This window comes from Schistosoma mansoni, chromosome W (assembly GCF_000237925.1).
Source record: "Schistosoma mansoni strain Puerto Rico chromosome W, complete genome".
In the NCBI taxonomy this organism is placed as follows: Eukaryota; Metazoa; Platyhelminthes; class Trematoda; order Strigeidida; family Schistosomatidae; genus Schistosoma; species Schistosoma mansoni.
Genome location: NC_031502.1, coordinates 44,730,183 through 44,745,076, shown reverse-complemented (window position 1 = coordinate 44,745,076; position 14,894 = coordinate 44,730,183). Strand labels below are relative to the sequence as shown.

Genomic DNA, 14,894 nt, shown 5'->3' with positions numbered 1-14,894 from the left:
GCTTCCAGGTTTTCGATGGTGGTCTAGCTTTAATTGACTCATGATTTCAACTGTGAAAATATAACTAATTGATTAGTTATTCATACTAGAAAGCTAAATAGATAGATCGTGACATTATCGAGTGCTGAAAGTACATATTTACGAAGAAACTGATAAAAAACTGAGTAGATAAAATTAGTTAACACATCTAAATGACTTCTTAAAATTCCCCAGTACCAGCAAGTGGATATTAGGACTCAGTAGCTAAGTTGATAACGCGATGGTGTTTGAAGCGAGTGGTTTTGGGTTTAAGTCCCGGAGTGAACATCAACTCTGGGATGAAGGTATATCCAGCCGACGAATCCCAAATAGGACGAAACGTGCGTCCTGGATTCCACTGTTAGCCCCCATCCATTTTTGCTTATAATGCTTGTGAATGAAGGCAGTATCGAGGCAATACGCACAGTATGCACATATGCCTATAAGAGACTGATCAATTGCAGTCCTAAACATCAATGGGAAAATCCAAGCAAACAATATCAAGTGAATTTAATATGAAAAACTTTTTAAAACTTGTTATGAACGTTTATAATATAAAAATAAAAGTCAACTACACAAATGGAGAGTATGAGGAGACATGGATAATGACGAAAATAGTGTGAAAGCAATTTGAAACTTCATCACTCTGAATAATAAGCTAATATTACCAAGGTAGGTTTAAGGTGAGAACGAACTATTTCTGAATACACAAAATACACGAAAATCCAAACCTCCTTTGAGAATTCAAAACCAGTTTGTTCTCAGTTTATACCTACCTTGGTAATATTAGCTTATTATTCAGAGTGATGAAGTTTCAAATTGCTTTCACACTATTTTCGTCATTATCCATGTCTCCTCATACTCTCCATTTGTGTAGTTGACTTTTATTTTTATATATAAACGTTCTTAACAAGTATATGTGTGATCAGATTGTTTGGAATGTATTATGTCAATATGTCACATAGTCCTGATAATCTACGTCCTCTTATTACACTATCAAAATTTATCAAAACGACTAATTGCTTCAAAGTTTTTTGAATTTTAGTCATTTGTTATTACCACTTTCATGTTTTTAATTTACTTATTCATCATCCTTGAAATTATGTAATACTCTTTATATTTTTTGATCAACTACGAAGGGTAAAAGGAGTAAGTAAGTAAGTAAGTAATTGGTACAAATTCTTAAAATTCAAAAACCGACTCCCCATTTCGAAAACTCAGTTTGAAAGGGAGATTTATGAATACAATAAAATGCTCCCAGCATTGAATAAATATAATAAATCAAATGAAAGTATCATAAAAGGGTAACATCAGTTAAATATCGATGTAAATTTTACAATAGATTTACCAAAGTTGAAGAATCAGAAAGAAAAATCCCACTTTTTTTAATGTCTTTGTGAACAGATCAGATTGTGGTATTTATACTAACTGATGATTCCTTTGTATTTGATTACGTGTTTATTATGAACTGTAAATATACCACGTTCAATTGTGTAAATCCAGTTCTACCTGACTCAAATTACACTATTTTGGGAATTCTTAGTTAGCACGTTAATTCGAATACTTATATTTATCATACAGACACAGGTGTATCAGAACTACAAGTATATGAGGATACAAGTCGTACCAAACAGGCACTAATTTGTGACAACAAGAACCAGATAGCACATAAGAAGAGTTGTGTACAGACACAATGCAAAAGTGCTTAAGCTCACAGAAGCATTCACATTACGTGAGAAGTCGGGGAAACCGAAGATGAATACCCTAGCAAATTTACTAAAACATGTTCTGATTAATCTACCAACCATCGCAAAATCAACCCCAGAAATGAGTGAAAGGACCATACTTCTATATATGAAGAACACCTGGGAAATCCACTCAAGGATTTTGGAACTCTTTGAAATCAGTTTCGCTAACAAACTAATACAGCCATTTTGTTCCATTTTATGCTAACTAAAAGAGAGAAAAGCGAAAGAGGACAAGTACAAAAATAAAAATAGTACCGAATGTTGGTAAGTAAGCACCCACCTTCATGTACGCATACATGAGCACAGAATGGTCGAAAAGCTACGTGATTTGTTATCACTGATATTAATGAACGTTGACAGTTATAGACAAGGATTTGGCTGAATAGGCGTCAAAATGTTAAGTAGAAAGATTCTAAGAATATTTTTGAAGCATAGCATTTAGACTAGTCTACATTGATCCTTTCACCAGCTCATACGTAAAAAGTCAGACATCATCGTATCCAGTGGTCAGCCGAACAAGATAGTCTACAGAAATGCCAGAACAAATGGATATGACGAAATCTACGAAGAAAACCAATCTAAAGTAAGACCATTCGAACAAATTAGTTTAAAGGGTGTGGAATAACCAAAATGCTCACTTCCACATGAATTACGTGCCGATGAAGTTTTCCAGAACAACACTGAAGGACTTCCAGTTAAGCTACCTACTTCAGAGAACAAAAGAACACCAAAAGTATTCACCTGAGCCTCAAATCTTTTCATCAATCTCACATTCATGTTTATGTGATAAGAAGTTATAGGCTCAAAAGGCATCCAACTAGGATAGTAATCATCACTTAGATCTAGTATATAGTATAAAACGTATCTCATATGATATTCTGTATCATTCCTGAGTTTCATTGACTTTTGGTCATATATGTGAAACAATTATTTTCATTATTCTTATCAATGTGAAATATTATTATGAACATAAGCCTTCAACTGTACATCCAAATTAGATGCAAACAACGTAACTTTACCATTACTAAAAAACACTTATACTTTCGGTCACATCAGTCAATATTTCGTCCACTTGATCTGTGATAACAAGATTTCAGTGATAAGAAATCGCATCTAAAATGTTCTCTTACCCCAGCAATGTTCTTCCGTCATAATAAACTTTTGTCTCCTAGCCCGATGTTTAGCCGTATCATAACACTGCAAAACTTCGATAACGAGCTCTGGATTTTGCTCACGCTCTTGAAATGATATATCAGCAGCATGTAACCATTCCAACCACTCTTCAGGCATTCCCTGGAAGGAAAAACTTATTAAGTGGGTAATTCACTTTACTAGTTCATCGAAAACGTATAGTTAACATACGGAGGTAAAGAAACTGAATTTTTTGCAAAAGGTGTCAAGAATATGTATAACATATAACGAGACATTTAAAAGTTATTACATACAGTCAAGAAGCCACAGTAAAACAATTAAAAGAAATGCACTTCCGATATTATTAAATACCGTATTTCCGTTTTGTAGATATTATTTTTCTGATTACCAAATGGGAAGGGTCAGTTCCCTTTACATTAGAGCAATATTTATCGAAGTTAAAAGATAGAACTTTATTTTCTTTTCTTGTGGTCTTCACTACAGATGCACATATATTTGGGTACGATTGAAGACTACGAAGAAATGAATGGATGTCTTCTCAAGTACAGAACTTCCAATGCTCTAGCAAAGGTTAAACTCTCGATACTTAGGTCGTGTAGCTAGCGCTTAACTTCCAGACCACTGAGTTCAAACCCAATAATCGAACTGGCCAAATTCAATAGGTTTGTGAAACAACGTAACAGTTATCTAATATCATTGCCGAACTCCAGTGGTCACAAATTCTCACTTAAACCAAGTTAATTCTCGTCAAAGTCAATCACTGGTGGGTGCACTACTGTATTTTGTCCACTTACTACTATAAAGCAGTTTTCACTGGTACCAAAACTAACGACATATCGTAAAGAATACGACGTATAAGTTAAACTGATTTTTATGAAACTCCTTGGCAAACTTTCATCAAATTTATTTGCTTGCAATGATCACAAGAAAAGTGAACAAAATTTCCTTAAGACACTATTGATTAAAGTTTCCAGAGACGGTCCATTACATTCAGATGTCAAACAAAGTGAATTATAAGATATAACACTTACACGGTATTTTTATTTTATATTCCATATGGAATAAACTGAAATAAAAAACATGCACTTGTTTTCATTCATACTTTTAGTTACAGCCATACATTAAGTTCAAGATGAAAGTACATTAACACCGGAGTAAGAGAGAGTTAAACAACAGCTAATTAAAAAAGTGTATTTTATCAATAGTCAGAATTATCTGGAAAACCGATTAAAGCTAAAAAGTCATAATAAAGCCTTTTCTCATTCAATGAACTATCTAAAAATTGCGTAAGCCAACTCAGTGTCGGTCCAGGAATATTTCTTCTCCTTCTGATGTAAGCAACTAAAACTCCAAGCACCAAAGCATGATCGATCAAAGTTGTTGAATTTTCTAGTTCAGGAAATGTCTATTAATGCTCTTGATAGCTACCTATAAGGGTAGTTCTGTGTGTTTTAACTTTTCGTTGAAGTTGTCGGATAGTTTTTTATAAAAGAACAGGTGAATAGCAGTCGTACAGTAAAATTTCAATTAAGCCTATTGATCATAAATACCAAACACTAAGAGTCAACGGATGAAATAATAAAAATACAAATGAACTAGCAAATTTATTTCAATATTTTCGACTTGGTAAATGAGAATACTTTCATTTTTTCAGAACTTACTCTAAATTCTCCGGTATTTTCATCGTAGACCACGTGTAGTTCATGACTAACACATAACGGAGAAGAAATTTTCGGATCACTAGTCAGTTTAGGTAACCGGAATAATCTGACTACAATGAATTGAAATTATTTTACTTAAATATGTGATCGGAAGTTAACGAACTTAAAAATCAACGAAAACTATATATATTGTCATCTAAATAGTCGTTTATGTATGTCTAAGGAAGTTATATAGAATTCGAGCAATAAAGGATATTTTATTATCTCTGTTTTCATATGGTATATGCAACAATGAGAATTATCTGTGACCCGTAAACTAATGTATTCAACCCAAATCATCATTTCAGCCAAAGTAAATATATTGCTGAGTGGTATGCATAGGATGGTTGTTAAAGGATGACACTATTAAGTTTGGAATTTTAATTCAGTGATTAGTTTTAAATCTGTAGTCCGGCTATCCAAACTCCTAAGAATTAATCTCTGGATTACATCTCAACCTTCAGGATGCAGAAGTGAGACCACAATGGTTACCTATGATGTTTAAATAAATCAATGACTTCTTTGTATTGATGACTGTTGTAATTTTGAATTCCAAATACAATACATTCGTTCGGGCTCATCTAATACTTCTTGATTAAATTGAGTTATTCCTGTGATTACTAGTCTATACTATAATTCAAATACTTCTGATTATCATATTGGCGTCGCGATTGAGCCTGTAATGGAACGGTTGGATATAAATTCAGGTTTTAATGCTTTTGAGGAGTACATGGAGAGGTTCGAAATCTGGGCTATGACCAAGGAAGACGATGAAGATTTTAATATTGTGGCCCATTTCCTTACATTCATCGGAAAAGAAGCACACAGCCTTATAAAGACTTTGGCACTTCCAGACAAACCGATTTCACTCCCCTATGCAACTCTTAAGCAACTACTGTTGGATCATGTAAAGTATATAAATTCTGAATGCGGTAAGAGAGAAAAATTCGATAAAATGACTCGACAGAAGATCAGAACTTTACTAAGTCGTCGCAGTTCGATGCGTAATCAAAGTTATTCAGATAATACTTCATTGAGCTGTGAAACAGTCCATGAAGATGAGCACGAGTTTAGTAAATGCATGTTCTGTGGCAAGTTTCACCCATGTAATTCATGTGTATTTCGTAATTCTAAATACTTTAAATGTGGTGAAACTGGACACATTCAGTCAGTTTGTAATACCATGCTTCATTTTGTTGAAAGTAATGCTAAGATGGATGCTTCTAATGATCAGTTATCTTTATCTAGAAGTGGTATAACGTCACATAGCAGTCCAGAGTTGAATGAAACCCAGAATCATTGTGAGACAAAAAATTTTAACCAACAAACTTATCGGATTTCTCATGTTATTGAACCAGATATGGTTTGTCGTAATAATTCACATACTTCTGATGGAATTTCTTACAACTCTGAGAATAGAATGTTGAATGAGTCAAATCATGATCAAAAACCAGATTCAGTCTTGGTAGATGTTGAATTCCCTGATGATCCATTATTCTCTAATGAAACTCTTAATCAATTTGAGGAAAATATTTCAGAGAAATCGAATTCTGATATCATATCAAGTGTCAGCGGTCCTCACAATCAATTTATCTCTAATGATATTCCTAATGAATGTGACAACTATGTTCCGAATGAGTCGAATTCTAGTCATATTTCTGATGTTATTGTGTCAGATGTTGGATACTCTCACGAACAATGTATGTTGAATAGAATCCCTAGTCAGGGGCATGATGAATCAGAGGGGATAGCAAAATTTACCGAAATAATCAGAGAACCAGTTTGCCCAGAAGTGAAGTTTGCACAGATAGAGAATCCAAATCAAGTCCAAGATTATCCTAATGAATATGAGGCAGATGAATGTTTTCTATTCGATTGTTTCTCAGGTGAATCAAGCCTAGTTGAATCACATGTGTTAATTACATATATCAATGCATATCCATCTGTGTATTCTAATATGAATAACAAAAAGAATATGTATCATGATTTTTATTCAAGTCAAAGTCATATGATGGAATACCTCAAATTATATATCAGTGTTTATCCCCAAATACTCACATACAGTAGTCGATGCGTGAGATTTGAGAAGATAATGCAAATTGGGAACGTTATATTGGCTGAAACATTGCGACGTAAGGACCCAACATTATTCCGTGGGGGAGGATATTGTTGGAAAGTCTGTGATGCAAATTCTAAATATCAATGGTTTCACTACACAACCGACATGCTGATTGTATACAATTCCAGAACCCAGGTGAGTCTGTTCCAATTTCGGTTGTTAATTCTAATACTTACGAGTGCGTTCTAGATAAAACAGAGTCTACATCCAATACACTGTCGGACAGATGTAAGATGAAGAAGAAGACGAACAATCGAGTACAGACACTTACACTCCAATTTGAGCTGTGGAGGATATGATGTTTAAATAAATCAATGACTTCTTTGTATTGATGACTGTTGTAATTTTGAATTCCAAATACAATACATTCGTTCGGGCTCATCTAATACTTCTTGATTAAATTGAGTTATTCCTGTGATTACTAGTCTATACTATAATTCAAATACTTCTGATTATCATATTACATAGAAGCATGTAAGCCATTTTCGTGTCGAAAAATAATCTCTATAAACCAGATAACATTTCCTGAGTCTTTTAGCTGATAAAACTCCAGAAAACTGAAACTATAATTAATATCAATAAATTGAACAAAAGCAGACAAATAGGCCACAGCGTAAAGCAGTGATGGTCAGAATACACACATCATACAAAGTATACTTGGTATACATATATATACATATATATATATATATAGTAAGATTTAGTAGATTTAGCTCAGACGGTTATGAAGCCCGTCTTGGGATTTTCTTTCCGCATACCAATTCGTCGAAAATTTCCAATGAATACGAAGATAGCTTAGGGCTTCAACACCATTAACAAACAACGATTACGGCAGAATATGGGGTTATTCATTCACTGGTCAAATATGACAACACCGGTATTTTGAAAGAAATTAGTTTACCTAAGTATTTCAGAGGCGAGACACTAAACCGAAGAACTGAATAACATAGTTTGAAGTGAAAAAAACTAGCAGGCTTACAAAATAACAGTAATACATAACGAAAAATGTGGTATGAAACTTGAATAATAGAATTGTTTTGATTGCCTTAAAGCACATAACATTAAGTACCATGTGGTAAGGTGTATTGGAAAATCTAACCGGTAAACATTTACGCGGAGCCCGTTTTAATATTTCAAAACAAACGTTCGCGGTTTCTCTATTCCACAACCAAAATACTTTCATACAAAGCTTGTAATTGGCTATTGTAGCTTTGGGTAGCATTTTGAAATGTTCTCACATCATTTATTTGTTGGTGAAAGAATTTTCAAGGTCAGTCATGTTCCTGTTTTCATGCCTACTGCATTTATGCTAGAAATAAAAATATTTGAAAAGTTGTACACAAGCATTATCCAACGAAATAAGCTAGATTTTGTCATATGAAACCACAGTAGAAAAAAAGTGAAATGATATGATATGAAATTACTTCTACTTCTTCCAGCTTTTTTCGGTAGATCTGGGAGTGGTTTTTTAGGTGCAACCTTCAAGGGATGTCGATGCCTGGAATCATTGAGTACGAATATATCGGAATTAACTTACATAGTGCTGGAAGATCGAACCGGTGGTTCGGGCGGTGTGCAGCTATGAGTTGGGCTTAAATCCTGAGTATAATACAGTCATATAAATTCGAAATGCATACCTGTTCCATAATAATTTCCAATTACATAAACATTTCTTTTTTTCATGAGTTTAGGGATTGACTCTGTAACCTGAATAAATAAACGTGAGTTTAATGTGAGCGTTTGAAAATGAGTAATTACTAACTTCTGTTTACCAAAATGAGTTTCAATAACAGGACTTAAAACCGTCCATTATCTAACAAATCCATAGTTAGGCTAGTTTAACCTGATAGACATCATATGCTTTGTCAGAGTTATTTGATTATAACTTTAACTATAGTAAAGTTGTGATTGACTGAGTAATATTGATGAAATGTCAAATGAAAATTAGGATGCAGAACGTTCATAGCTATTACAATTTGAATACTATTTCGAGAACCCAATCCAACTATCTTTGAAAGGCTGTTGTCTAAAATTGTGGTTAGCAAGTGAAAATGTTTCCTAAATGATATAATACAAGCTCTAAGTCAACTATTTTCAATATCTATTCATTTTCATTCCCAGCAAAAACGACCGATTAAAACCAATTTTTAAGTTTTGGGTAAAGAATAATACGAATGGAAAAGGTTTTCATACATTAAGTTCCATGATAACGTTCATTCAAATTAAATCAGATGAAGAGAAGTTCCAAGATATCCCAGCTAGGTACTACGAAAAAGACATCTCAAAAGCCAAGAAATTAGAGCAAAGTAGCAGACCTTTTTGTTATTAGTTTCGATATCAGCTCAATAACAATCATCAACATTCCAGATGAAATATTCTTAGGAGCTAATATTGAAGTACAAGACATCAAGGACATACGAAATTATGGGTAATTTCATTCTCAGATAATCCTAGATAACAATCTAAATAAATTTAAAGATATGAGCAATATGATTTTTACTCTCCAACATAAAGTCAAATTACTACACTACAGTCGTACAGTCAGTTCCAGATACTAAGTTTTACCATGTGACTTTTAGTAAGCTGAATTTTCTTTGTCACTTGAGCTCACTTATTCATATAAGCAGAGCAACATAATAGAAACTTTCACAAGGATTGTTTGCTCAAATCACCGTGCAACAAGAAACTCGAGGGCAACAGATAGCGGTGGTAATCAAGGGAGTGTAATATCAAGGGGAAGTTGATTGAGTGATATGGAACAAAATGCAAAGAGTAATGAAGAGTTAACGTTTTTGAGAAACATCATTCACAAACGTTTCTGTGTTTTTTGTTCTACATCTTGTCATCGCAAATATTCAGACACCTATTTCTGAGTATCTGTCCACGAATCAGTAGATCTATAATTTTCTTTCATATTTTAGTTGACTTACGTTTGGCTATATCACAGAATATTGAGTGTGTAAAAGAGTTCAACATGTGATATAACGTTTGTTTATAGAGCATTCACAATCAATTAAACATAGTCAAAGTGAAATAGCCGACATATCTATTCTGTTTATCAATCTTACCAGAATAGACAATTCTAGTGTTTCAAAATCTTCTCAATTTTAAGACATGTTTAGCAAATCACAACCGAGTTATATGGAGCAGTGAGTTAATGTTTAAGATGTTCGATCTTCAGCTGCAAAACTCTTTGTTCAGACGCCTCTCCGTCTACTTCATTTCGGGCAGCCATGTACTATTATTGGTCCTTACATTTAGATTCTGAATAGTACCAGAGTAATCAGTGAATGGGTTATTTTAAATTGAAATTTCAAAATTAACTTAAATAAACTTGGTAATTGACATGCATATTATATTAAGAGATGACGCTTATTGAATATGGGTACAGGTAAATGTTACTTGTTGTCCTAAAATTTACCGCAAAGTAAATTCATATAGAGTGATAATCAATATCACGGAGAAAAAGATGTTAAATGAAAAAAGACAGATGAAACCAAGACTTAAAGTGTTGTTGAGACTTTATATTTTCAAGGACAAATGCTATCCCCGAAGTTGAATTTTATATGTACCATTAAGCAACAATTTGATACAGGCAGACATTATATTTGGCTCGGTAATACCCGAAAGAAAGTATAATTTTGGATAAAAGCAAATAGTGCTTTGTCCCAACGTTAATCATAAAATATGCAAACAATGCCACCTTGGTGGGACTTCATTTAAACCCTATGTAAATGCACCTATTCAACAGATTCTCTCCTTGTAATAAAAGCACTGTGACGACTCTTATTTCTTTCTTCTCCTTTCAGGAAAATCATTTTACACACTTAAGTAAAACTAACAACATGTTGGTAAGAAAATCATCCATTTGGTGAAATAGTTGTGAAATAACAGGTAAATGCAAAACAGTTAAAAAGGAGTCTCTGTAAAGTATGGGCGGCGTTTCAGCCAGTCGGTATACCCATTCTTAACAAACAATCCGACCTTTTATCTTGCTAACAAATTTCAAGTGTTTCGCACTCAATGTGAGATGCATTTTTTAGTTTTAAAAAAATTTAATCAACCCTGAGGACGGCTATAAACAGAAAGCGCAGGTTAAAGTGGTGTGCAATAGAGTCAACATACGAAATAGCTATAAAAGCATGGATTATTTAATATCTTTTAATTGCATGAAGACAGAAAGCACTTTTATGAGGCTGAGAATTAAGTGAGACAGTTAATGGATCAAATATGTCTTGAACTATTATTTTTAAAGTCACCTGCTTTTCCAAAGACTAGAATTATGGGACATAAATTGGTATTTTCAAACTTATAAAATGTTATAAATCCCCACAGGCGTTCCTTGATGAAAGGACCAATAAGTGCTAGTAAATTCATCAAACAATCGAATCCATGGGATACTATATAATGAAATCAATCTTAAAAACTTACCGAAGGGGGTGAAAACAGAATGGTGTCAGAATATTTTGATGTACGACAACACGCAATCTCATCTTAATTTCAAACTGAGAGCTTCTATCATACTTTGCAAGTTCAGTTCAAATGGTTCAAATGGTTGTGGATGGAATAGAAGAAGCTTTCACCTAACGGGCTTCCTTGTCTCGTAGCGTTGGATACATTCTACAGTGTCCCTGTTCTTTGAGAGTGCGAGAGGAAATACCATGTTCCCCTACTCCGAGTGGGGTTGAATAAAACTGTTGAAGATTATGTGGAAATTTCTTTCGTCTTAAATTGGCCAAAAATGAACTTCAACGTTGCCAGTGTAAAGGCTTGCTGGAAAGACATTTTTGTCATAGCGTACGACTTCAAATCATAGGGTACTAGCGTTCCTAAATCTTTTTCAACTTGGGATACTTGTAGAGAGGGGTTTCCGAAGTTATAACTGTAGTCCGCAACATGTCTCAGATGAACTACTTTACACTTTGGAGTGTTAAAGGTAAGTCCGTTGTCATCTGCCCAACTTTGAAGTCGAGTCAGATCCTCCTGAAGTGTCAGTATATCCTCTTGGTTGCGTATCTCCCTCCAAAGTTTCACATCATCAACAAAAAGTAATGAGTCAAACGATACCAGTTGTGTCGTTTATATAAATCAAGTACTGAGCCCTGGGAGACCCCACCTGGATATTCCATGGCCTGAGAAGAAGTAATGTTAAACCTGACCTTAAAATGTCGATTTTTCAGATATGAATTGAGCCAGTCAATTAGAGGTGGTTTGATACCCAATCGTTTGAGCTTATTGATAAGACATATATGGTTGACCCTATCAAAAGCTTCTGAGAAGTCAAGGTAAATAATATCCACCTTCCCTTCGTGATCAAGGATGCTTGTTCGTCTGTCCACCGCAGTCAGCAGGTTGGTTGTATGAGTTGTTTGAACTAACTATAACAACAACTCTGCTAACATATACCATGCGAACGATATATATATATATATATAATGAAATTCATTGATTATGAATACTTTACTTGAGTTGTCGACAATGCTTATGGTCAATCGAATGTTCAGGTTTATTTTTTGAGGATAAAAAGCTTGTGAATTGTTTTTAAATCTTCTGAGTTTGATATTGGGCTTGTAGGGCCGGCGAAATGACACTGGACCCAAGCTAAATCATCCGGCAGTCGGGTCGCTGGATGTCGAACAGTTCATTGATCACCGACAACCAATTCTCATTAGTTAGTTGTGTAACAAGGCCTAGCCCCTTGAGGTGATGGTCTTACTATCTTCTCTTTACCCACTTTTACTAATATATTTCCGTAATAACGTCCTCTGTGTTATGTGGTTTTCAAGGCAGCCATAGTACGTTGATACGACAAAAGGGTAATCCACGTTAGTTGTTGACCTCAAGGTTTGACTCCGTAGTTATCTGGTTTGTAACACCAATATCATTCCAAGTCGACTAGGCCCCCAATTATTCGACATATATCATCTACAATAGTGATCTACATGACGATCTAGTTCGCTGTCGCGTAAGTTAGTCAGTATCTTAGTTGGTTTAATAGCGGTTCTATGATTTAATGCCATCTGAACTCACAAGCTGAATCCACTATTTTCGATTTGGCCCAAACTAATTTCGTAATATCCCGTTGGTTGCAACCTCAATGTTAGACTAGGCAAGTCGAGCACCAACAACTACTACGAAATTATAGCTTCTCAAACAATGGAATTTCAGCGTGAAAAAATATAGGCTACCAGTCAGTTCGACAGCCTCTTTGCAAAACGAATCTGATATAATGGATCTAGAAGCAGTCCACCTTAAAAATTTCCTCTATGTGTCCCTAATGTGTGCTTTTACCGAAAGGTTTAAAGACGCCTCAAGTATTTGGAGTTTGACAACACCTTAATCAAAAACATCTTTATAATCAAAGTATGCCAATTCAGTCTAATCAGAAGTTAGGAATAGGGGAGTTCGAATATATATTTGAAAAGATATCGATATGTCGAAGAAACGTCTGGTCAAAGCTGGCTAGTAGTTGAAAGGGATGCGCAGCACGGCTTACCGATTCATGATCTGGTGCGTTTGCATGACCGTTCACCTTCAGCTAGATGTGTCCTGTAGAACCAATGAGATAAGCACCAAATGTCCAAGACTTACCGAACTACTTATTTTGGGGATTTATTTATCATTACAGACCAGTAGTTGTTAGAGCCTTGATATTGATTGTAAACGAATAAATGCTAAAACCGATCCAACTTGTCATCCCTTACAGCAAATTAACGACTTGAGGTGCATATTGAAGGATATAACTGATTTTTTCAGTAATCAACATAGTTAGGAGCTGCAAAGAAATTCCTATGACTGACTACTGCACCTGTGAAACATCTCCACATGTAGGGAGTGCGGCACATACTTTGCAACCCAACGTAAACATTATTCTCCAAGTCACAAAATATTCAATCCGGTTACGGAACATCTTGTTGTATTCTGTGTGGTATGACAATCTGGACACCAGTGAATTACGACGGTCCAACAATGTAATGCCGAATACTTAGTAAAGGATTTATTCTATTAATCGTTCCGAAGGACTGGGTATTTCAGAAGACATTGATATTCATCACGAATTGTCGCTAAAAAACCTTAAACTCCCGCTCAAACCGAAAAGGACAGGTTTGGAAATGTCAATGTGTTGAAAACATCGAAATACGAAAATCGTCTAATCATGAGGAATCATTATCGTCGGACATCTACAATACGTTGTACAGCTTATGTAACGCCTTGGCGATTCCACTGGATAGGTGCAGTCTATGACATCAAATCAAGGACATGCTCGCCTGTAAGTCATCGGGATTGAAAGTGGCTAGACATTATATGTACCTGTCAGGTTAATTTTAAACTATTGATATACATAAAGATGCCACACCTCTATAATCGAAAGTCACCAACTCAGTCAGATTAAAAGTCAGGAATGAAAGAATTTGAAGAGATATTCGAAAAATTATCGATGTGTTAAGAAGCGTTCCATCTTAATTGGTTAATTGCCTGAATGGGGTTGATAACATGATATATGAAGTGGTAATTTTGTGCTGATACGTGACCAGGGTGTATCCAGTAAAACTAACAAGGTAACCACCAATGCCAAAGACCTACAGAATTACTGATTTCGAGGTATATTCACTGCTACATATGTTACGTATATCTTCATCTGATGGATTCTTACAGAATCTGACAAAGACGCTCACCTAACAAAAAGTTATCGCCTTATCTGATGATTAGGATTTTTTATCAAGTACGTCATTCTTGAAACAATGACAAGCTCATTCATCAAAAGATGAGTCTCAAATTTTTGTTGCCCATCAACTATTGAGATAGCGGTGGATGTCAATTCGAATTACAAATCTTGTACAGTCTACGTAACATTCAGGCAGCCATAAGATTCCGAACGTTCTTCTACTACTCGTGAGCCAATGGTTTATTGATAGGATTCCTACGATATATGGAGACTTCCCTTTTGGCCGTAAACGTACTCACTTGTGTCAAGCGCAGGATTCACAGCTCAGAGAAAGTAGACACTACATGCAATATATCCAAGATATTCTAGATCATGACTACCAGAGAAATCTTCAATGTTCCACCTTAACCATATATGAATCTAGGCTATAGCAAGAGCTAGTTTGAAACTATTGCCTTCAACCATGACGAAACATCTCACGCATCTGATAA

General features: G+C 34.8%; 1 protein-coding gene across 1 annotated transcript in view; it reads right to left on the bottom strand.

The window, feature by feature from the left end:
- Smp_096670 (hypothetical protein) overlaps positions 1 to 8,383 on the bottom strand; it is a gene marked incomplete at both ends in the record, with an annotated part of 20,275 nt that extends 11,892 nt beyond the window's left edge. Inside the window, 5 exons of the mRNA XM_018789844.1 lie at positions 2,897 to 3,059; positions 4,580 to 4,689; positions 8,162 to 8,235; positions 8,275 to 8,336; positions 8,375 to 8,383. Of these exons, the coding sequence (XP_018655246.1) occupies positions 2,897 to 3,059; positions 4,580 to 4,689; positions 8,162 to 8,235; positions 8,275 to 8,336; positions 8,375 to 8,383 (418 nt within the window). The remainder of the gene's footprint in view (positions 1 to 2,896; positions 3,060 to 4,579; positions 4,690 to 8,161; positions 8,236 to 8,274; positions 8,337 to 8,374) is intronic.
- Between the last annotated feature and the right edge of the window lie 6,511 nt (positions 8,384 to 14,894).